A 22,487-nucleotide genomic window follows, 5' to 3' on the forward strand; every position below is an offset into this window, starting at 1 on the left:
GTTCTATACCTCTTTTTGGGGGCGAAATTCTTTTACCAAGAAAAAGGGAAAAAACAGCTCTGCAAAGACTGCAGGAGAATCCTTTTCAGATCTCTTCGTTCTGAAACTCATTTAACATGAATATTTAGTGATTTAGTACTTCAAATACGCACTATGCAAGCACCATTCTTTTTTTTTTTTTCAAAAATATTCAATTCACCCCAGTTACAGTCAGGCATGAAAGTCTGATTTTGACCAGCTTTTCACAGCATTAGCTAGTCATGAACAAATATTCCTGCAACTGTATTTGAGGAAAGCGGGGTGTATTTGCTTTTTTTGTTGTTCTGCCATAGCTAACTCTGAACTCTAAGCGGTTTATTTCTACATGAATAGACAGCACTGTGATTCTTATCAGGAAACCTGGGAGACCAACAAGTTTGAAATCATACGCGAAATCAGCACTAGAGCAAAGGGGGTCCCCACCATGAAGACCATATACTGAAAAAATAGTACCAGCACCCTTGTAGGGGAAGAGAAAGAGGGCTCAGCTGTTTTGAAATCAATAAATTTGGAAGTATTTACACCTTGATGGCTTTACACACACAAAGTGCTTGCAGTTAGGGTCATTCATCTGGTGCTCCCATGAGGTATTCTGGTTGCTTGATGAGGTTTAAACATAGAATACAGGAGCATCAGGTAGAGAGATGCACATAAGCTTCTTCATAAGTTCATTTAATATAAAGAGTTCAAGGCCAGGAATAGTACATGTCCTTGCTGGGGATTCAGATGCATTTTAAAATCCTGGATCCCACGATGTTGTCTGTTGAACTTCTTTTTCTTCGTAACAGATAATTTCATCTCCAATATTGAATTCTATATGCTTGTCCAAACTTAATCCACAATCCATACCTGTTTTTATTACCTGGACATCATCTTTATGATGCTTCAGTGATGATAAAGATCCTACAGAGAGGAAAAAGAAAGAAAACCCAGTTGACAGAGTGTAGATGTGTTTTGGTTTCCCCTTCTCACACAATTCAGGTTTCATCACATAGCTACAAAACAAAAGCCAGACAACCTGGAGATTGCAAGTGGCTGCGGCTGATTAAAGTCGAGCATCAGTCCTTTTCCATAGGCAAAGGCTGTGATAACTACTTTTCTGGTAGAAAAGTGGGCGTTAGAAAGAGGTCTGGATAAGGAGTATGATGACATTTTACAGCTTTCTCTGCTTTAAACGATTCCATCCTAAACAGCACCCGTAATTGCCTTGTGATTAGATGCACACTTTTTGCATTAATTTCACCGGGAACTAACTGGTCATGTTGTAACACTGAGCACAAACACTAGTTTTGCAGCCCATTACTTACCTTTCCAAATAACATCCCCTTTACGGATTAACTTAAATTTCATCTTTTTGTCAAGTTGACCCTTCTGTACTCTGCACCCAGCTACTGGAATTTTGTTTTTTCCTACTGTTACAGAGAAGATGTCAAGAACAGAAGCTGTCCCTAAAAGAAAAAAAAAATGTAGTAGAGTTCTAAGAAGTACAGGAAAGTAACAAACACATAAGAAAAACCAAGCTATGCTCTTCCACCTACTAAGCTGTATAACAAAATAGAAAGGCAGCTACATTAATTACTTGATACAGGAGGAATGCATCATCGGAGTGCAAACCTAAAGCCATACAGCACAGCAAAAATGTAATTTAATGCTCCCTGAAAACTCACCTATTGTATTTTCCACCACAGATGGAGGCAGTCTGCTATTTAGCTCATCTTGCAAGTCTTCAATAAGTTTGTAGATGACATTGTGAAGTTTTATTTTTATTCCCTTTTTAGCAGCCAGCTTTTTAACAGTTTCATTGGCTTTCACGCTGAATCCATAAACAACACCTGGCAAACATAATAATCAGCAACTGATAACATAAGAAATTATTACACAATAAGTGAAAGCATTTGGCATCTCCTGAAATGTTGAACTTGCAGCACAGGTTAAAATTAGCGTTACCAGTCAGCAGTATAAGAAACATCATTTCACTACTTCCCTTTTAATGGGGGACCATGTACCTCCCCCACTATCACTGCAGTCAGCACACCCACTACTACTCGCCTCGTATCAAAACAAATGGGCTCAGAACTCCTCACAGAAAGTTCCCTCATGACAGAGATGAAGTTATCAGAAATTACTGCATACACAGAGCCCACCAGAGCAGATGGCACCACACACACGCAAAAATTAAAAAATTCCCCCATTTTTGGACTGGGAAAACGATTTGGTTGCCTGGTATACACTGGAAATGAACTTTACATTCTCATCCACCTGTGGAGCGTGTTAGGTCCTGCAACCCCCCCCACATTCTAGAGCAGGTGAGAATCATGGAGCAAAAAGGGGACCAACTATTGATACAGGTCTTTCTTTTCAGTGACCTCCCCGAGCAAAAGGAAATTCTGTTGTGTGCTGCTTTTCTGGCATTGCCCTGCTCAACATCATAAAGCAACTTAAGTGAGAAGTTAAGATCCAACCATTATCTGCCATTAATAATTCAGTTACTGACAATGGCTGTCACAGTCCTATTTCTGTGATATTTCTAGCCTTCCCTACCTGCATTAGTATTTGATGTTAAAGGTGTTACTTGGTATTATTAATATACATATAAGTTTACATTATCAATGCTGTTAATCATTAAAAAAATAGTATGAGATCTACTGATTTCAATGGAGAGAAGTTTCTACTAATTGTAAATTAATTTTTAAACATACACTCACCATTAAATGCTTCAGCAAGACTTATATCAGTTTCGCTGATATCTCCCATTCCAAAATGGATGATATCCAATCTACATTCATCATCAGCATCATAGCTGTCCAGAATGTTCAGAATAGCTTCGATAGATCCATCCACATCACCTGGGTATATAAATGGTAGTGCTGTTGACTTTGTATGAATCAAAGTGATACTGAAGAAGAAGAATTAGGGGAATGAAAATTCCACATTATGCAATATAATCAAAAGCTTGGATATTTAGCATTCTTTTTATATTTCCAGCAGTATATTAGAACACATCTGAGAAGTCTTTCTATTACAAAAGTGAAGTGAATAAAGACAGCAGGACCAGAAGCTCCACATCTGCTGCCATTTCTAGGTCAAGTCTGCGTAGTTTTTCACTTACTACTGCACGTACACCACTGAACGTAAGGTCAAACCAAGTTCCTCCTGCCCCACTTTAACTAATACACAGTTGTTCTTTTCCTCCATTCTGCTAATGCTGTACTGCTGCTCATATAACTTACACACATGCGCGCACATGCACTTGTATGGCTTTTATTCAGGAGTTCCTGGGTAAGGGTTTGGGCCCCTAAGATTTCATCTTGCTCTGACCCTTCTGGATGCACATTCTTCTGATCACGGGATGATTTCTGATGACCCTCCCCTTCCTGAGAGGCATTCAATAATTTGTTCAGTTTTAAATTGATCAAACTTCTGCTAAAAACATTTTTGTTAATTATTTAGAACTACACTGCAGACTGAGCATTTGAGAAGCATGGAAACATTGCAGCAGTAAACAGAACAGTACCTTTAACAATTACTGACAGCACGTTTTTGTCCACTTCTGTTCTCTCTTTAGGCTTTGAGAACATTAGATGCTTGTTGGTCTTGTAGAGCAACGCCCTTCTCTGTCTCCAGGTCAGATGGGCTAGCTGCTGTTGCTTCCTCTCATATTCCACCCTGTGTTCCTTTTGCTTTGCTTCAATAACTTCCCCATCTTTTCTCATCTTCTCTTGCTGTTCAACATAGGTTCTCCAAGCCACAACTTCATGTGCCCTTTGCTGGTCAGGAAAAAAAGAAACAATCTTGCAATAGAAAAGTCCACATTAACTCTCATTTATCCTTCTGTTTCTTCTCTACCATCCTACTCATTTTCTTTAGCATTTTTCAATAGATTTTGCTGTTATGATGACAAAGAATCAGCACAATGACTTCCTCCCCATGCTACAACAGCACAACTCAAGGCATCTCTGCATCAGAGAAAAGAATTATTTTTTATTTTTTCAAGTGGTATTTGTCCAGCCCCCACAACACCTATTTCAAGCTAAATTTTTAAGCAGTCTTCTGTCAGAAACTCATTCTCTCATAAAATTACAATACTGATACTATTAAGTACTGGATTGTTCTCCGGGTAGGGTCACAGTGTTGTTATATGAAAGTGAACACAGCTTTTCGTGCCTTTAGAAAGGAAATACATTAGAATGTGTCCCAGGTTATCCCTGGAGCAGCCATTTCAGACTACATTCATTGCAAACGTATCATAGAGGAAGGCATGATGACCATGAGAAGTAAAAGGCATGAACAAAAGGCGACTCTTTATCTCCCGTGGCAGCCTGCTTTCTTCATGCGATTGTAAAGTAGATTAATTTGGATGCCAGGAGAAGAGAGGAGAGGACATAACAGTCCAGCAGGAGAGAGGTGGGGGCAGTGGAAGAGAAATAAAGAGGCAACATGCAAATTCTCATTCCTCTTACAGAACACCTAGCTCAGGAATTTTAATACCCATGCTCAGCCTTCATCTTTCATCAGTTTACCTTGGTTACTTAGAATGAAATGCAATTCTATTTTGATTTACTTATTATTTTTAAACTTGGCTCCTTCCTTCCTACCTTACTGCAGTATGAATTTTCCATTAAACAGTTCTTTCTGTACCTCAGATTCTACTTCAAGGATTTCATCTCCCGCCGAAGGAACTTCCTTCCAGCCCATAATTTCCACAGGGATGCCGGGAGAGGCTGCATCTACACTTTTTCCATTCTCATCAAACATGAAACGCACTTTTGCCCAGGTCTTCCCTGCAACCAGAACACAGCCTTTCCTCAGGGTTCCTCTTTGGACAATGGCTGTGGTAACTGGACTAGCAAAGAGCAGAGAGGAAAATAATAAAATTAAAGTGACCATTTTCAGGCTTAGCATAAGTAAGGAAACACAAAACATGATGTACTTGCAATCAATCTTAGGCACAATATTCCTGTGACTCATTCTCATCAGCATGCAAAGAAAATTTTGAAGTGCAAAAAGCCCCAAACCTGTACCATACTTTTCATTTCTGCAGATTAATACAAAATTTGGCATCTTGAACCTCTCAGCAACAGACCGATTTCACATGTTAAGCGAACCCCCATTCCATCTTCCCCCCCAAATTTCCAGCCTTCAGTTCATTTTTAAAGAGGGCAGAACATGCCTTCTTCACAGAGGACATGCAAAAGGGCTAAAATACTTTGAAGTGTAAAATGTCATGCAGTTTTTGACAAATTGTATCTATTTATTATATTATGACTATGAACTTCATCACCTTTATTTTTAAATGACGTTAAAAAAATACATCCATTCTAACATTTTAGAGTATTTCCTAAGCTTACAAGATTTCATTTCAGTGATATAACTTGTGTTGTATCAGTTTATAACCTCTTTTTCTGTATGTCATGCTGTAAAATAATGTTTTAACACTTTATTTACAAGTGCAGCAAAGAAACTGCAGGTTTTTTTATCTAATTCCAAACAAAAAAAGTACAATATTAAACCTAAGTACTACAAACCACGTGAACAGTATTGCTGCATTATTACAAATTGCTTCCTTGAAGTTGTAAAGACAACAAATAACTTACCCTTTCCCTTTGTCTTTGCGAGACTCAATTATAGTCCCCTCTACCAGACCTGTGTAGTCTGCCTTCAGTTCTAACATCTCTGCTAAAGCAACAGTTGCTTCTGCCAAAACCATCAGGTTTTCACCCTGTATAAAACCATACCAAAAAAAAAAATAAAGGAAGTGCCCAATTAAAAAAAAGATCAGAAGTTGAAATCTTAGTGCCAACATCTCCCATTTAATTCAGAACTTCTAACAATGCAATACTATCCAACACCACGGATTCCTTCACCTTTTAAGGTAAAATGGTACTAAAGTAATGAAATACTATGACTGGTGGTCCAGAACACAAGATAACAAGGACAGTTTCCTTACTTTCCTCTTCACAGCATCAGAGTTAAAAATGCAAATTGCAATATTCTGCTACAGAGGTGAACGGAGAAACCATTTTTATGCATAACTGTTTTGAAAAAGCATAAGGGAACAACTTCAAAAGGTCTTGAACTTGGCTGAAATTTTAGAAGATGACTGATGGAATGCATGTAGAACGACAGCAATAAGCCTAAGATACTGCTGCATTAGTTTGGCCACCATAAAACTATAAGCAAACATAGTTTACTTTTTAAGCTATCAGTTGTTCACATGATTTACTATGTTATCCTTGCAAGTTCACTACAAAACTATGTTCCTGTAATAAGGCATGTGTTATAAAAATATTTACCTTCGTTTGAATTTCCCTCTTCATACATGCCATTATCACTGACCTTGATTTTGCACAAATAAACAATCAGGGAACATATGAGGAAACAAAAACTAGGATTAACCTGAAAACCAGCCACTACATTTCCCAAGGGAGAAAAATAGTTTTTAGTGCTCACTGAAGGGCTGAGCCTCAAAATACGACAGGATTATGTTTCAAATGATCCTGGTGAGAGGCAGCAGCACTTAGTTCATGGTAAGGTGTCAAATACCAGAAAGATAAGCATTCATATTCCAACCACCAAACAAAAATGTGGGTGTATGCACATCTTAGGCATCCATGAACACCATCATTTGTTTCAAAACTTTACCTTGAGTGCTGAAATATTTACAGCTTGAACATCCCCTCCAAACTCTTCACAGATCACATCGTGACCCATCAATTCCTTCTTCACTCTTTCAGGATCAGCTTCAGGTTTGTCACATTTGTTAATGGCAAGGATAAGAGGCACTAAAAGAAGGGAAAAAACATATTGTTGACCTAACAAAAACTTGGTGCTGCTAGAATAGCTGCAATAAGATGTTAGAACAGCTTGTGACCACTTAGAACAAATCAGCTCTCTTGGCATCTATTTCCTGAGCAAATTAGAGACTTGGATTAATTAGAGACTTGGAGTTGTTATTTTGATATAGAAGAAAAAAAAATAAAACAAAGCTACCTACACACTACTCATGCTTTTCTGGCAAAACTACAAATCCTGCAAAAATTTCTTACTATTTTTATGTACTAATATAATATTTGGTATGTATTTTCAGACACCTTCCTGGGGCAGAAGGAGGCAGGATAGGACAGCAACTTCACAAAGTCCATGGATTTTAATTCAAGGAGTTTCCTTTGAGAGGCAGATAAACAATTGCAAGGTGCTCCATATTTGAGCTGCACAGTAACACACATCTCATGGATCAACTTTATGCACTGGGCTTGCCACTTTGTTCCAAATGTAATGTTAAGAAGTCAAACACCGTACCTCCTGCGTTTTTAGCATGTTGAATGGATTCTACAGTTTGTTGCATCACTCCGTCTTCCGCCGCTACGACCAGTATGACTATGTCAGTTACAGAGGTACCTCTTGCTCGCATGGCTGAAAAAGCTGCATGTCCGGGAGTATCAAGAAAAGTTATCTTTTCCCCAGAAGGCAGATGCACTGTGAACAATACATTTCACACAGGTTTATTTGACTTGCTGTAAACAAAGCAGTCAGTCATTTGATGACTTTTTTTATATATAAAACACAGATTTTTTTAAGGCAGACAGATAACTGGCATGGAGGTTAAAGGTACTTCTTCTCAGGGAAGAAAAAAGCACACTAGAATCCTTCATAATCCAAAATAGTCTAAAATTATTTCAGTTATACAATCCACTTGAAAGTTCCATCCACACAGTTGTAGAAGTTTGCCTAGTTTGGAGAAAGGAAGGCTAACTGCAAACCTCATTGCTCTACAACTTCCAGAGGAGGGGAAGTGGAGGAGGAGGCACTGTTCTCCTCCCCCCGGTAACCGATAACAGAACATGTGGGAACAGCACAAAGCTGCACTAGGGAAGGTTTGGACTGGACATTAGGAAAAAATTCTGGAGAGCAGTCCAAACACTCAACAGCCTTATTCCTTAATAACAGCCTTATTCCTTAATAACATGCTCTACTTTTTGGTTAGCCCTGAAATAGTCAGGCAGTTGGACCTGATGATCTTGGTAGGTCCCTTCCAAGTGAACGATTCCATTGCAGTTATCACAAGTTATGCTTTCCTTTTTAACTGCTTACATATAAACCGTGTATGCTGCAACATTTCCCCCAATAAACTGTCAGCAAGTCAGCCCATTGTGTAAGAGAAAATTGCTTTACACACATGCACGTACACTTGGATCATACCAAGAAAAGCACCGATGTGTTGTGTAATGCCTCCTGCTTCCATTGATGCCACTTGAGTTTTTCGTAGGCTGTCAAGTAAAGTTGTTTTCCCATGATCAACATGGCCCATTATAGTAACAACTGGGGGCCGTGGGGTTAATAAAGCTGGGTCTGCAGGGGGTCTGCAATCAAAACAAAAACACCTTTCATAAATACCAAAAAAGTTCACCAAGCCACCATCATGCCCAGTGTGGCTAACGAAAAGCCATTTACCAGAACTCAGTGATGAAGAGGTAAGCCTAGCTTCTCCCCACAGTAACTGCAAATCCTAGCTATAACACAGTTTGCCCTCTTAGCATTCAATCTTCCTGCTGCATCAAAAGATAAAGTTGGCTTTTCTTCAGAAAAACACGTAGAAAAAAACTCACCTAAAGCAAATCACACCGGAACATCAGTTTAATGCACAAAAATCAAAACAGTAAATTCTACCTTATAAATATTACACATTATGACCTTATCAGGTATCATCAACATACCATTAGAAGAAAGAAAACACAGTATATCAATAAGTGATGCAGAAACAAATAGGATAAAAAAGAGCAAAAAAGAATAGTTCACAATTTACCGTTTTACAGCATCTGTATTTTCTCTTTCTTTCTCTTCTTTCAGTTTTGCTGACTTATACTTCATTCCTGATTTTTTAACAATTAGCTTAATATAGTCCTCATTTAAAATGGAATCTGGTTCTACGGAACCAAGATCAATATCTGTGTACAGCAGGGCTTCATAAACATGATCTAGGGAAGAAAGAAAGATACTTAACAAATCCAAAAAAAAAAAAAAACACAAGAAAACAACACAAGGGACAGAAACACACTGTTTATAACTGTTAGTTAAATACAATTTAAGATTTTGGGTTAGTAGGTTATATTGTAACAGTAAGTTTCATTCACGAAGCATTTTTGCTTTAGGTAGATTTATCTAGAAGTTGCTACAACCTTATTTTTCACTCAAATTTTCACAGCTTACTTTCCTACTTGAAACTCGTCTAAACTAAATAGCTAAGAACTGATTCAAGGAGGAAGAAAATGTGATAAATCTGTTCATTTGTGACTTTCTCTGGCAGAAGAAATACGGGACAAATAGTCAAAGATTGTTTCACACTGACTTCAGCACCATTACCAATCTCCCTCTGAAACATACAGAGACATGACAGACTCTTGTTTCTCTCCTTCCTACTGAGAAAGAAGTTTGCCAGAAAAAATATACGGTTGAGAAGAAGAAATTGGCAATAGGACTGTTTTAATGCAACACAAATTGCTCCCGAACCCAACATCCTGCTCTCAGACAAGTATCTCAGGCTGAAGGTCTTTTGTGCCTTTTCTTTAGCCCCGAATTCTTTACATAGCAGCTCTCATCCAGCTTAACAAACCAGGGTGCAATGTTTCTCCTACCGCAATGTAATCTAGGATTTTGGGAGCAGTCATAGTGTCCTGTCCAATAATTTGGATGGCCTAACATTTTTTCTCCTTAGACTGGCATCACGCCTACCCACATGTTCTTTTTCTCCAGTTAAATATCTTTGATGAAAGGAGTTACTTTGGTAATGGGCACAATCCACCTTGCCAAGGGAAGGATTAGGAACAACTAGCACCATCTCAGAACATTTTTGCCTTGACCACACATGGAAGCGTCGTGACTGACTAAAACACAACAGTTAAAATACACCCCAAGTAACAAAGCAGGCTCCCACCTATGTCTTTGCCCATTGCGTGTGCAAGTTCCTCAACCGTCATCTGCTGCTTTATCTCCACTTCACCTTTGGTCTGCGGCAATTTCTTCTTGTTCTTTTTCTTCTCCTATATGGAATTAGACATGTATATAGGAACATATAGCTGGCATAAACTAAGAAATAGTAAAAACAATATTAAAGAGACAATGGTCTCAAGCCACATCTTTTTGTCTATAATATGACTGAATTACAATAAATTAATGACTTAAAACATCACACTGAATATTTAAAATGTATAGCATTCTGCCCTGATTTTTTTTTTCCATATTCGTTCAAAACAAGGGGAAAAAAAAGTTCTCCTGCCTCTTCAAGATTCATGATGCTACTGGTATAAGTACTTCAAGTCAATATTTGAGAGAAGTAACAATGTAGTCTCAAATAAGTACATGTTGGCTCATAAACTTAGAATAGCTTCTGTAAAGTTCTCCTTTTTTGTTATAAAGCATTCAAACTGATTTTTTGTACTTTGAAATTTCACACAGAATCAGATATTATTGGATTTTATTAATTACCTCCTTTGTAGCTAGATATCTGTATTGAGATAAGGTGGCACTGCTTGATTTGTCTTTTTGCCAGAACCGTGGATACAGATGAACGGACTGTACGGGATACACAGATGACTGCACAGGCCTCCATTGTGCTCTGTTGACTTTCCTGTAGGAAACAGTACGCAGCTGTCGGCAAGCACCACGTAACTGGACCAGATTTTCAAACTTCGCTATCAACCCTCGATTCATTTCTTCACTGAAAATACAAAGGACACATTGAAATCAGTATCAAGGCTGGAAGTTGTTCTTTGCTATGACAATATGCACAGAAAAACAAGGCATAAACGCTATAATGCTTCAAAGCAGGTTTTTTGATACAGACAATGTTAAACTACTTAGTAGATCTGCTCATTTTTAATTTTCCTGAAGCACTTCACCTTCTGCCACTGTCACTATTCCAGTTCAGACATACGGATCTACTGATGTTGCCATAACTTACAAGTCTTCCGTCTGTCTTTGCTGACCTTTAATGGAAATTACTAAAATCCTAACTCGAGGTTCTTTGATACTACCTCAAAGAAGTGACATCTGTACCATACTGACAGACACCAAGTGCAACCTACCCAGTGCAACCTACCTCTCCCGCCAGTAAGACAAATTTGCAAAATGACACTTACACGAGCACATACCTCCACTAAGAGACTGTAGCGTTCTAATGATATTGTTTTAACGATACGATTCCATGATAACAGTGTTATTGCGTGCACGGAGACGTTTTTCTATGCTAAGGCTTGGCTTAGCAATTAAGCTTTTCAAGCTAGCTGTCAGATCCTCCCGCATCTTTTAACCACGTTAACTGTGTTTTGAGTCATTTTGCTACCTACCCTGTAGCAGAGTCTCCTGTTCAAGCTACCCTTCTCGTTCAGTTCGCTATTTTGTGGCTCCTATCTACCTGCATTCCCGGCCCGTTCCCAGTACCTTGTGTGCTCTCACAGGCGGTGCTGTACCATCCTCCAAGCAGCACTCGGACCAGGCGCTATCCTCAGTCCCTCTCCACACGCCCACGGTCGCTTTAAAACCCCTCCTGCACCACAGCGCCTACAGGGAGCGAGCAGAGGGCGAAGTAACCAACCCACAGCTCCTTTTTTCCCCCCTTAAAGAGCACTTGAAGGAACAGCCGGACACGCTCGCAGGGCACAAACGCCCTGAGCGGTCACCGGGCGGGCGCCGGGCTCCCCTCACACCCCGCGGCCCCTCACAGCCGGGCCCGCTGCGGGCGCCTCAACGGCCCCCAACCGTCCCCAACGGTCCCCAGCGGCCCGCCCCGCCGTGCGCAGGCGCGGCTCGTGAGGGCCCGGCGCTTGCGTGGTGCCGGAGCCGGAGCGGGGCGGCCCCGGGGCGGCCATGGCGGCGGCGGGGCTACGGGCGGCGCTGGAGCAGCGGCTGCGGGAGCTGGGCATCGCCGCGCTCACCGCCGAGCACCCGGAGGTACCGGGCCCGGCCCCCGCCGCTTCCCTCTGGCGCCTTCGAGCGAGCGCGGACGCGTGTGGGAAAGGAACGGGAAAGGGCGCGGGAGCAGCGCCTCGCGTTTTATTCGGGTTCTTGGGGAATTTCTTCATCAAAAGGCAGGGTTTTGGGGCTGAGCGGGACACGCGGCGTTTGGTAAATGTTTCACAAGAGCTGCCGGTGAGGCTGCCTCACCCGCCAGCCTCACACGACGCTCGTTGTGCTCCGCAGGTGTTCACGGTTGAGGAGATGATGCCCCACGTCCAACACCTGAAGGGAGGGCACAGCAAAAACCTTTTCCTCAGAGACAAGAAGAAGAAAGGCTTCTGGCTGGTGACCGTCCTGCACGACAGGCAGATCAACCTGAACGAGCTTGCCAAAAAACTGGGCGTTGGCAGCGGAAACCTGAGGTTTGCTGATGAAAATGCCATGCTGGAAAAACTGAAAGTGGGCCAAGGCTGCGCCACGCCGCTGGCCCTCTTCTGCGACCAAGGAGACGTGAAGTTCGTGCTGGATGCTGGCTTCCTGGAGGGGGGCCACGAGAAGGTGTATTTCCATCCCATGACGAACTCTGCAACCATGGGCCTAAGCCCTGAGGACTTCATGAAGTTTGTGAAATCGACAGGCCACGATCCCATAATCATACATTTTGATGAAGACAGTAAATAGGAGAAGTTGATGTTTTTATTACTCGGCAAAGATTTTATAGAGCAAAACTGGTTAATTTTTTTATTACAAATACAATTTGAAAAAATAGGCATCCTCCTTCTTATGTTGTATAATCTGGTGAGGAAAAAATACGGTATTTCAGCTGTTAAAAGTTTTAACAGAATATTCTTACAAAGAAAAGATGATTGCGATGTACCTGTAAGTAAACAAGTAGAAACGGAATTTTATGTTGTGGAACTTTTTGTGTGTGGTACTGGGCTTGAAGATCTAAATTAAGAAATAATGAGTTAGCAGGTCTAAACTATTTGTTGACACTTCTGTCCTATGTGCTTTTTTTTTTTTTAAACTATATCCATTTATCCCCTACTATGTTACCTTTTATTTTTTTCCTTATTTTTAATCTAGAAAAAAGTAACTTAGTTGCACTACAGAAAATGTACTTGATTGTCTACATTTTTAGCTGCATTTTCACTCTCCCAGTATCCTCCCTTCAGGAACTAACTACTAGGTCTTCTGGTAATTCCCAGATGATGTGACTACTAGCGGCTGCGTTAGGGCAATGAGAACGAGAAGGAGACATCTGAAAGCAGAGAGGGGTGCAACAAAGGAAAAGAGCTTTAAGGAACAGTGTTATTGCAGGTTCCTGTAATTGCAGTGTTACCTGGTGATTCCTGGGAGGAAAGTAAATACAGCCTGGCACTGCGTTCATTTTTGTGTGCAATTTCTACTGGTTCATGGGGAAGATGTGCATATTCTCTGCTCCACTGTACCCTTTTAACCAGGTGCCTACAGAAGTGGAAAGAACAGTGGGACAGCAGACATACTTGAGTTTCTCCCTTCAGAAGGGGACTGAACATGCAAACATCCCCATGTTTAAAAGGTTGTGGGGAGGTTGATTTTGCTTTAAATACAGGATATATTTAGTATAGAAGAGTATCTACTATCACAAGACCAGCACATTCTCAACATTGAATTTCTAATCTTTCTCCTCTCTCCTACCTAAACAAATAAAACTCCCTTCAAAAGACTTTCTTTGTATTAAGACAGAAGAAGCAGAAACTCCATGGAGTCCAGCAGAAATACTGTGGTAATGAGTACCCCTTAAAAACCAGACACAGGAGTTCTGAAAGTGTGAAATTTGAAGATGACAGGGAAGAGGGCTTTTAAACACAGCCTAATGAAAGTGTCTGTTGTGCAAGAACAATGCCTAAAGGCGAGCAGTAGGGTGAGCACAGAGAAAAATGAAAAAACAAAACAAAACCAACCAGTTATATAAAAGGACTATTTTTGCTACCGTATCATGCTAAAGGATGCAATACTAATAGTGATCAAGGGAAACACTTTAAATCAACAAAAGGCAAAAATCACCCAATTTGACTCAGTTTCATTATATATAGCCAAGGCAATTCTAGGAGCTGAGAACATGAACAGTTCTCCCAGGCCCCAGTGAAATCTTGAAAATTAATAACTTCCATTAACTGAGTTAATTAAGAAAAAAAAGCTGCTTCTAGGACAAGACAAGGTATTTCAAACATTGTTAACATGTTTTCCTTTATTTCAGAGAGATTTGGCACCTGTTCTCACATATGAACAGAACTACAGCATACTTCACGATATAGCAGTTTAAGTTCTCCTTGTCTACTTTGGAAAGACAGAAACTGATCCCACCTATAATGGCAGTTGGCTCAAATGAGAAAGAAGCGACCTAAAAATGCTGAATATAGATAGAAACCTGTATAAGAGTCACAAAAAGATGTCCAGATACACATGGCTGTATACTTTTTGTTACATCAAAGGCTAAAATGAACATCTGTTGTTTGGGAATACTGGGTTGATTAATGGACTGCCTGGGGAACTTTGGGTTGACAGATGTGTTACTGAAATACCTAGATATTAAGATACAGTCTTAGGTATCTTTAAAAGTGAAATTTATCTTACCCTCTGCCTGCCACTCACTCTCCCTTCCTTTTAGGGTTTCTTCTTCGTGCTACCCCCAAAATCCTTTATCACTTCCAAGAAGAAAAAAAAAAGAGTAAATGCAACTTGTCAACTTTAAAAAAACACAGAATTTAAATGTGAAAGATGAGTTTAAAAGACATGCACAATAGCCGTTTACTATGCTTCACGAATCTTAAAATCTGTACAACTTAAACTTCAACTACCTTCATCTTTAGAAGAGATTCTGAGACTTGTTCCAGCAAAAATAATGACCAAGCAAAACTAAAGTATCAAATACTGCACTTGGCAAATATGCAATGAGTTCTTATTGTATGAAATTAGTGTTGTTTTTGTTTGTTTTTTTTTTTAAATAATATTAAAATAATGTATAGTTAAAAGCTACACAGATTTTTACAAATAAGCAACACAAAAACAAACTACACACTGTCCAGAAAATTTCTGCTACAGTTTTATAGGTTTCCTTCCAGAAGAAATAGTCACTAAACACATTACCGTCAACAACGCCATTACTTAACACCAATATTCTTCCAGTAACATCAGTTTCCAGAAAAAGTGTGTATAAATGTACACACAAAATAAGAATAAAAATTATTTGGTTCGGCATTTTAATAACATCATTAATAAATGTATACAATGGCAAACATTAAAAAAATCAGTATGTAAAGGAAATTACAGTTTTAAATAAGAGCTTTTTAAGTTTTGTTTCACACCTAGGTACATTCCTTTAAGGCAGTTTTATTAATATCAAAGCATTATTTACATATACATTATCATCTACCTCTAAGAATCATACATGAGCTCCTTTGTTTAGGCTGCATCATGTCTTGGAAAAAGTTTAAAAATAATACACGTGGGAATGTTACTAAATCCTCAGCAGACTACCAGCAAAGCAAATGAAAATTACACATTGTACGGTATTAAAACATCTTTTGTAAACTTGAACTAACAGGAACACATTTGGCAACTCTTAACTCTTGCTGAAAACAGCTATGTACTCTTGTTGTAGGCTGCCCACCAGCTGCTGTGTTACTCTTCTGGGCGTCTGTGCTTCAAAAAAAGGGGTCGTGGCTCCCAAATTACGTTGTTTTTTTTTTTTTTTTTTTTAATTTAATGGGCACAGACTGGAAAGATTAAGTGCGTTATGTAAGTTTTGTACCAATTCAGAAAGGAAAAAAAATCATCATCATCATCAGAGCACAGAGAACATCCGGACAGCTCTTCTGCTCTGAAACTTCTCCGCAGAAGAAGGTGCTGGGAATATAACCCCGGTGCTGCTTTTGGATAATTCAGTCAACACAAACCAAAATCCCCTCTGCACTGATGCAGCCTGAGCGCCTTGAAACCTGCTCATGATGGCGCAGATGGACACTAGCGAGGCCTCTGGCATGCAGATGCACCTACGCTAGGCTCACCTAGCGGGATGCATTCTGTTGTCTCGCCCTCAAATTCCTGCTGATTTTCTCAGGCAAGGAAGATTTGCCGAGTTTTTTGGGTAAGGGGATTTCACTTCCAATACATGTCATCGGTTGAATAGTAATTGTGATGTTTGTGACTAAACATCCTGGTTGTGACTGCATAGCCATTCTTTAAGATGTGACAATATACAAAAAGCAAGCGTAGGAAGCTGTGATGGGGTATCTTGGACAACTTCAGGAATATAAAAAAAAGCTAATAAATGAAGAGTCAGGAGATGCCCCTGTGAAGGAAATGGCACAGCCACATGTGAGAGCACAAGGTTACGTGTGTCCAACAATGTTCCCTGCAGAGAAGCGTGCTGTGCATCAGTCATGGCAACACACCTTTCTCTCACACATTCCCAGGGTCTTCGAGTACATGGTATACCTAAGCACATACAACTGCACAGATTCTGTGAATACAAAAAACATTTGGCACTAGAGGTTAAATCTGTTAATCCAAGATACTTGTTCTTCTAAAAATAGTGATGCTACTTCAGTCAGGGTTTAATATTTTGGAATGCATCGGTCCTCTGTTGTTGAGGAGAGCTTCTGGAAGAATCCACCAACAGTCAGACCCTGAAGCGAGCCTGAAAAGTATCAAAATTCAGAATAGGAGATGCTTTCCTAACATTTACCATATTTCAATTCTCTTTCAGAAAGAGCTGTGCTCTTAGTAAGGGCTACTGACATTACCAATTTCATGTCTACGAAATGATGTAAAGGCAAGTGTCCCTTCAGGATCTATGGCTGTGCCACTACTGCAGTACAGGAATGGCACAGAGATCAGGCTTGAGACCAAGTTCTTATTGCTTAAAGTATTTTTCTCCTAGAGCACACCAGGGCTCTGCCTGGCTCACCTGGTACTGTGGGAGAAACTCAGCCATGCCCTGAGCTCTGAGTGCATACAGGAACACCCAAGTTACCTGCAGTACAGACGTGCCATGACACACCCTGCCTGTTCTGGCCACTGCCATACATCCCACCTGCCCCTCTGGTGACATCTGGTAGCTGTCATTGCACAGTCTGGAGTGCTCTGAAACCTTCCCCAAAAGGTCATATTGCCAGTTACAGCATGGGAAATTATTCCATGTGCAACTGAGCTCAGCCTGCCTACAAAAACATTGTGGAACTGGATTTCAGGAACACTCTAGGCTTCAGATCACTCCTGGAGCTGCTGAACTCTGTTCATACAACATCTGGACATGGAGAATAAGGGGACCAGAAACAGATCCTAGTATGAGTTGGTAACCAAAGTAAACTAATGAATTTAATAAAACACCAAAAACGTCTTTAGAGGAAGAATGGAAATTCTATATGGTGGAAAGCTGCTAAATTCATCCTATCTTCACTTAAGGGGGTGGGGGAATAAAATTCTTTGTGGAAACAATCTCAGGCTGAACGAAGTGTTTATACTGCAAAACCGATGTTTTGATCTAGATCTTTTAACACTGTCATAAAAAAAGTATTTCAGAAAGAAGTCATTTAGAGGAAAAAAGACAAATTCCCATTCTAAACCTTATTGAACTCTTCCCCTACCCCTCCCTGCTTTTGACATAATTTCAGTAAAATCCAAAAATGACTTTCCAATATGCTTTTAAACCTATTGAACTGCATTCTCTCTCCAATGGAAAACGATTCGTTTTCAGTTGTTCCTGAAAGCTTGAGACTTGATAATGATAAAACCTGTAAGCCTCAAGAAAAAAAGTTATTAAGTTAAAGAAGTTGCAGTGGCTGTATCACACCACCTAAGCAGCAGTGTGATCAATCTCCAAGCAGTCTGCAACCCAAGTTCTGTGAATATTCAAGCCATGCTTACCGGAAATCAACAGAGAAAGTTGGAGGTGAACGTTTTCTACGCGCCTGTTTGGAAGAGCTGGCACTAGGAGGTTACACAGTTAACATAACCCTTTAGAACATAAATATGAATGTACCTACTGATTTGTAATATAATAGAATTACACTGATTTTGTATCTGTTTCTAAGTTCATGTATGCTTCCTTTGAGCTCCCTGCAAATGCTTTTAAGACAACAAATGTATACAACCGTTGAATGTGCCAATTACATTTGCTGACTTTAATATGAATCAATAATGAACAAAATGTATCTTACTAATAAAAGATAACCTTAAGGGGAGGTGATTGTAAAAATGCATGATATTATTATTTTTTGCCATCAAGAAACCTCCTAAGCCACAAACAGCTCATGTCAAAAGATAAACAATAAAAGAAAAAATTAGTCAATACATAAACATTGTAAGACAGTCTTATCCTGGAAATGCCGTTTGTTGAGAACAGCCTTATATTAAAATAAAAGTTACAGAAAAGTCATACCTGACAATTTCCTGTCAAGAAATCTGAACGTACATAGGCAGAATAACTTGGGAATGTGAAAAACACAAATGACAAACAATTTCAATATAATATGATTATCCCATGACTCCCACTTCTGTTAGTTATCAAATGTTTTCACGTATGTAAACAAATTTTTCTCTTGCAGTATGCAACAAAAAAAAAATCAGCATAAACTTTTTAAAGAGCAATTTCATGCAGATTATGCTAACCAAATAAGGCAGTGAAGTGCCAGTAAGCTGTGAGGTTTTTGTATCTGTATATACAGTCACTTTCAACAAAATACTACAGCATTTAGTTTAAATTTACAGAAGTAAATATAAACTGCAAGTTATGTTTTTTGGCTAAGTATTAGCAGAAGCTTAAGCAAATCAGTGGCTAATTTCATAAACAGAAGATTAAAAGTTTTTTGTTTTTTGTTTTTTCCTGGAGTAATTCTTGAGACCTTAAAATTCTTGGTCCTTAGGGAGATGAGAACTGTCCTTTTTTCAGTAGATCTTAACAGTGCAATGTGCAATAATTCCTAAGACCATCTACAAATTCTCGGCAGTAGACTCCAGTAGAGCTCCTTGATTCAAGGAAGGAAGGTAGGTAGGTTTTTATTTCTTGCCTGCTCTAGTCACGAAGAATGTAAAAAATTCCCTTAATTTTTATTAATGATTCCTACAGTCGCTGTCTTGTTTACTTCAGAAATAAAGGCTTCATACTGAGATACTGAAGGACACTTTTCTCTCTGTGTTCAGTTAAAAGGTAGAAAGAGAAAAGAACATAAGAAAAGCTTAAAGTTAAGAAATATAAAATACAGAGTTAAGTCACTAACAGAACTAACAGCACTAACAGCATGCATTAAAGATGTTTTAATGAAGTCAAGAGAAGGACAGAACGCCAAAGACAAGCTTTATAAAAAGGCAGTTTCCTCATACTATTGAATGCTTTATGAAACAAAAATGTTTTGTTCAACTATTCTTTTAGATTTATCTAAGAACTGATTTCAGTATTACTTCTTAATCCGATTTTGTTGAACTTTCTTCAAGAGAAATTTAAAAAATAAAAATAAATGGCATTTTTACAAGCAAAAGGATAAACGGACTGAAGCTCCCTATCTAGATAGGCAAAATAACTGCTCTAAAACAACCTGTTCTGGCTTAACTAATAAGCAAGATAGATGCCAGTTAAGCAAGCAGTATTTACATCTGGTTAATGCCATGTGCACTTTTTCTTATATGTAATGCTGTTAGTTTGTTGTAAATGAAATTAATCTCATTTACATATTGGGCAGGAAACTCACCACTTGGCCCACATCTCATGTAGTGGGTAATAGAATTAGGAGCTTTGTTGCTCCCTAGACCTGCATTTTGAATTTCTGCTTTCTGGGATAGCTTCCACATCTGCAGAGAAAAGCATTTCATATTATTCATTGTGTTTATCAGGACACGAAAAAACCCTCATGCATTAAAACACATTCTACTTATTAGTAGAGCAAAAGGATATACAAACATTTTTTTTTTTTTATAAGAGGAAAGGACAGACAAGAGGGACAGAAGAATAATTTGAAGCACCTACTCAATTATACTCATTAAAATTCATCTTAGCATTTAGAATAATCAGGTATTATTTTCAAAGCCACAATCAGATATACTTAACTTCGATATATGCTAACACTATATTTCTGTCTGTATGAAAAGGAAAAATATCACATTTAATCAAGATTGACTGAATTTAGCTGAGAACTGAACTCCTTCGCCTTTTTTATCTGCTAAATGTTTACAGAAATGCTCACATTCAATTCAGAAAAGCCATAAATTATCTTTGCATGCAACAGCTGAACATGCAAAATGCAGTATCTCAATTTACTATTCACTTAAAGCAAAGCATCAAGCAAACATTTAACTGCAAGCAAATTATTGAACCTGAACAACAAAACCTTCTTTGGCTGGCAGCCACTATTTAGTGTTCATAATTACCATGCAAAGCCCTGACATCATTTTTAAAGGCAACAAGGACCAAGAAATGAGCAAGTGCATTTGGGTTTTACAGTTAGCCACCTGAATGGCCACAGAGCAGCAGTGACGAGATCTGAAAGGAATTTCACAGACCCTTCCACTACCTAGGCAGAAACCAACAGACATCCATGATGTATGTATGCATTGTTAATGTGTAAAGACCAAAAAACGGACAAAAAATAATCCTTGTTATACATGAGAATATTTCTTTCATATATAATAAACAAAAGCTGACTTTTTTTTTTCAGAGCCATGAAAAAAAGCCCATGCTTTTGGTGCTGCAGTGGTGCAAGTATAAGAGCACAAAAATTATTATCCTCAGAACTGAAATGTAATTCATTACAACTTTATAAAACAATTCCAAATAGTAGCTCGAGTTGGACAAGATTATCAAGAACTCCTGTAAAAGGACACAGGGCACCAGTGTTCGATGACACCAGCGTTCAGTTATACTGAAGCCCTTTGTATTAGTGAAAGCAGCTGTTTTAATGCTGCTCCCTCCTTCCCTGGCATAATGCAAGACACAGGCTTTAAAGGCATTCACTATCAGGTATAAATATACGCTATCAGGCTTGTTTTGTGTGTGGAAGTTTAGTGCTGTGAAAAGAAATGAAACAATGCAAACAAGTGTGAGCAGTGGCAGGAAAAAAAAACAAAACAAACAAAACACTTTTTTGATGCCCTCAAAACAAGCTTTTAAGCATTCTCCCCATGAAGTTAAATTTCTCTTTAGATTGGCCTTGCTCATTACACTCGGGGACCAGGGCTTGTGCTGGGAAGTTAATAATAAACATGTATCTGGAGACAATATTGCTATTTTTTGTAGCTGTGATAGTCTAAGGGCCTAAGCAAGGTAAGGCTTGCACACAAGAGAGAACAGTGTGCTTGAAATCTTAGCTGATTTCCTCAAACAGCAGCAACTGATTTAAATAGAAGATACTGTCTCTAGCTACAAGCCTTGTTCTCATCATCATGAGAAGTTTTGCTGCAAGGCACAACCTTGCAATCAGTTAAGCCAAAAAAGAAAAAAGATACTGAAAGCATGAGCTTATAGGGCGTACTGTCAGAGCTACGAAGATTTTCTCTAATTTCTCAATTTATGACATACAGTATGAATGTGTCACTTCAGATAAGAGCACTATTCATCTCAAAACTAATTCAAACACATCTGTGGATTAATAGAAATGAAGATGAATGATATGACCCAAGATCAGAGTAAAATGCATGTGAAACTAAGATTCTGCTTCAGATTTTGAATCTTGTTTGTTTGTTGTTTTTTGAAAAGGTGAAATGATTTTAGAGGCAATGATACAGCAGTGATTAGCAGCACATTGTGGACAATGATGAACTGAAAAATTTCTCAGCCCAATAATAATGGATGCCTGCAAACATGGTAAAGTATTTTGAAACAATGAGTTTGCCCTTCACGGAACGTGTTTAAAACATTCATTTTTTTCCCCGTCTTGAAAACTAGTTGAAGCTCAGGGAAGGTTTACCTCTGCACTTTGTTAACAATACTGCTATATGAAATGGAGATCCTAGAGACTAACAACATGCACAATGTCTGCTGCTTTCCCTCAAGGAACTGTATTTCTGCAGTACTTCTACCCCTCCTTAGTTAAATGTGAAGGAATTGAAGTGCAACTCATGCAGCAGTACCATGACTGCTGCAAAACTGCTGGCAAAATAAATTCAATTGGAAAAATCAGAATAGGATATTTGTTATTTCCAATTAAGTATTTTTCCTTTATATATATATTTTTTTATTTTTTTTCATAGCCCATATGATTTTGAGCTGCAACTGTAAGTAACTATTTCCTCTCAAAAAAAAGCACCAACATCTAAAACCTCATGGAATTATAACTTGAGTATGGCACAATTTTAATCTGTTGTTTATATTTATCATTGCAAAGTTTCTAGCAATTGCTTGAAATAGTGGCTTAAGTAATTACTTTTCAACATTAAATTCCAGATGAGCAGCTAAACAGTAATGAGTTATTCACTTAATGGGTGAATAATGCTTACCCTATAATTGGGTAAGCAAATTT

The 22,487-nt window shown here is 38.8% G+C and overlaps 3 protein-coding genes across 11 annotated transcripts in view; 1 reads left to right on the plus strand and 2 right to left on the minus strand.

Annotated features, from left to right (window-relative positions):
- Positions 1 to 695: 695 nt before the first annotated feature.
- MTIF2 (mitochondrial translational initiation factor 2) lies at positions 696 to 11,615 on the minus strand. Its single transcript, XM_038175879.2, has 14 exons — positions 11,476 to 11,615; positions 10,522 to 10,753; positions 9,971 to 10,076; positions 8,843 to 9,014; positions 8,239 to 8,399; positions 7,339 to 7,515; positions 6,682 to 6,821; positions 5,634 to 5,758; positions 4,678 to 4,882; positions 3,554 to 3,806; positions 2,745 to 2,885; positions 1,707 to 1,871; positions 1,347 to 1,487; positions 696 to 942 (listed from the first exon to the last, which is right to left on the minus strand). Exons 2-14 carry the CDS (start codon positions 10,744 to 10,746, stop codon positions 773 to 775), a joined length of 2,181 nt encoding a protein of 726 aa, XP_038031807.2. The 5' UTR covers positions 10,747 to 10,753; positions 11,476 to 11,615; the 3' UTR covers positions 696 to 772.
- Positions 11,616 to 11,756: 141 nt separating this feature from the next.
- On the plus strand, positions 11,757 to 13,937 carry LOC101801977 (prolyl-tRNA synthetase associated domain-containing protein 1). Its single transcript, XM_027453253.3, has 2 exons — positions 11,757 to 11,985; positions 12,235 to 13,937. Exons 1-2 carry the CDS (start codon positions 11,902 to 11,904, stop codon positions 12,670 to 12,672), a joined length of 522 nt encoding a protein of 173 aa, XP_027309054.1. The 5' UTR covers positions 11,757 to 11,901; the 3' UTR covers positions 12,673 to 13,937.
- Positions 13,938 to 18,133: 4,196 nt separating this feature from the next.
- CCDC88A (coiled-coil domain containing 88A) overlaps positions 18,134 to 22,487 on the minus strand; it is a 78,692-nt gene continuing 74,338 nt past the window's right edge. For all 9 annotated transcript variants that reach the window (XM_072035067.1, XM_072035066.1, XM_072035070.1 and 6 more), the window contains 2 exons: positions 19,725 to 19,824; positions 18,134 to 19,169 (listed from right to left, as the gene is read on the minus strand). In XM_072035067.1, coding sequence (XP_071891168.1) covers positions 19,760 to 19,824 — 65 coding nt within the window. In that variant the 3' untranslated portion in view covers positions 18,134 to 19,169; positions 19,725 to 19,759. The remainder of the gene's footprint in view (positions 19,170 to 19,724; positions 19,825 to 22,487) is intronic.

This window comes from Anas platyrhynchos, chromosome 3 (genome assembly GCF_047663525.1).
Source record: "Anas platyrhynchos isolate ZD024472 breed Pekin duck chromosome 3, IASCAAS_PekinDuck_T2T, whole genome shotgun sequence".
Taxonomy (NCBI): domain Eukaryota; kingdom Metazoa; phylum Chordata; class Aves; order Anseriformes; family Anatidae; genus Anas; species Anas platyrhynchos.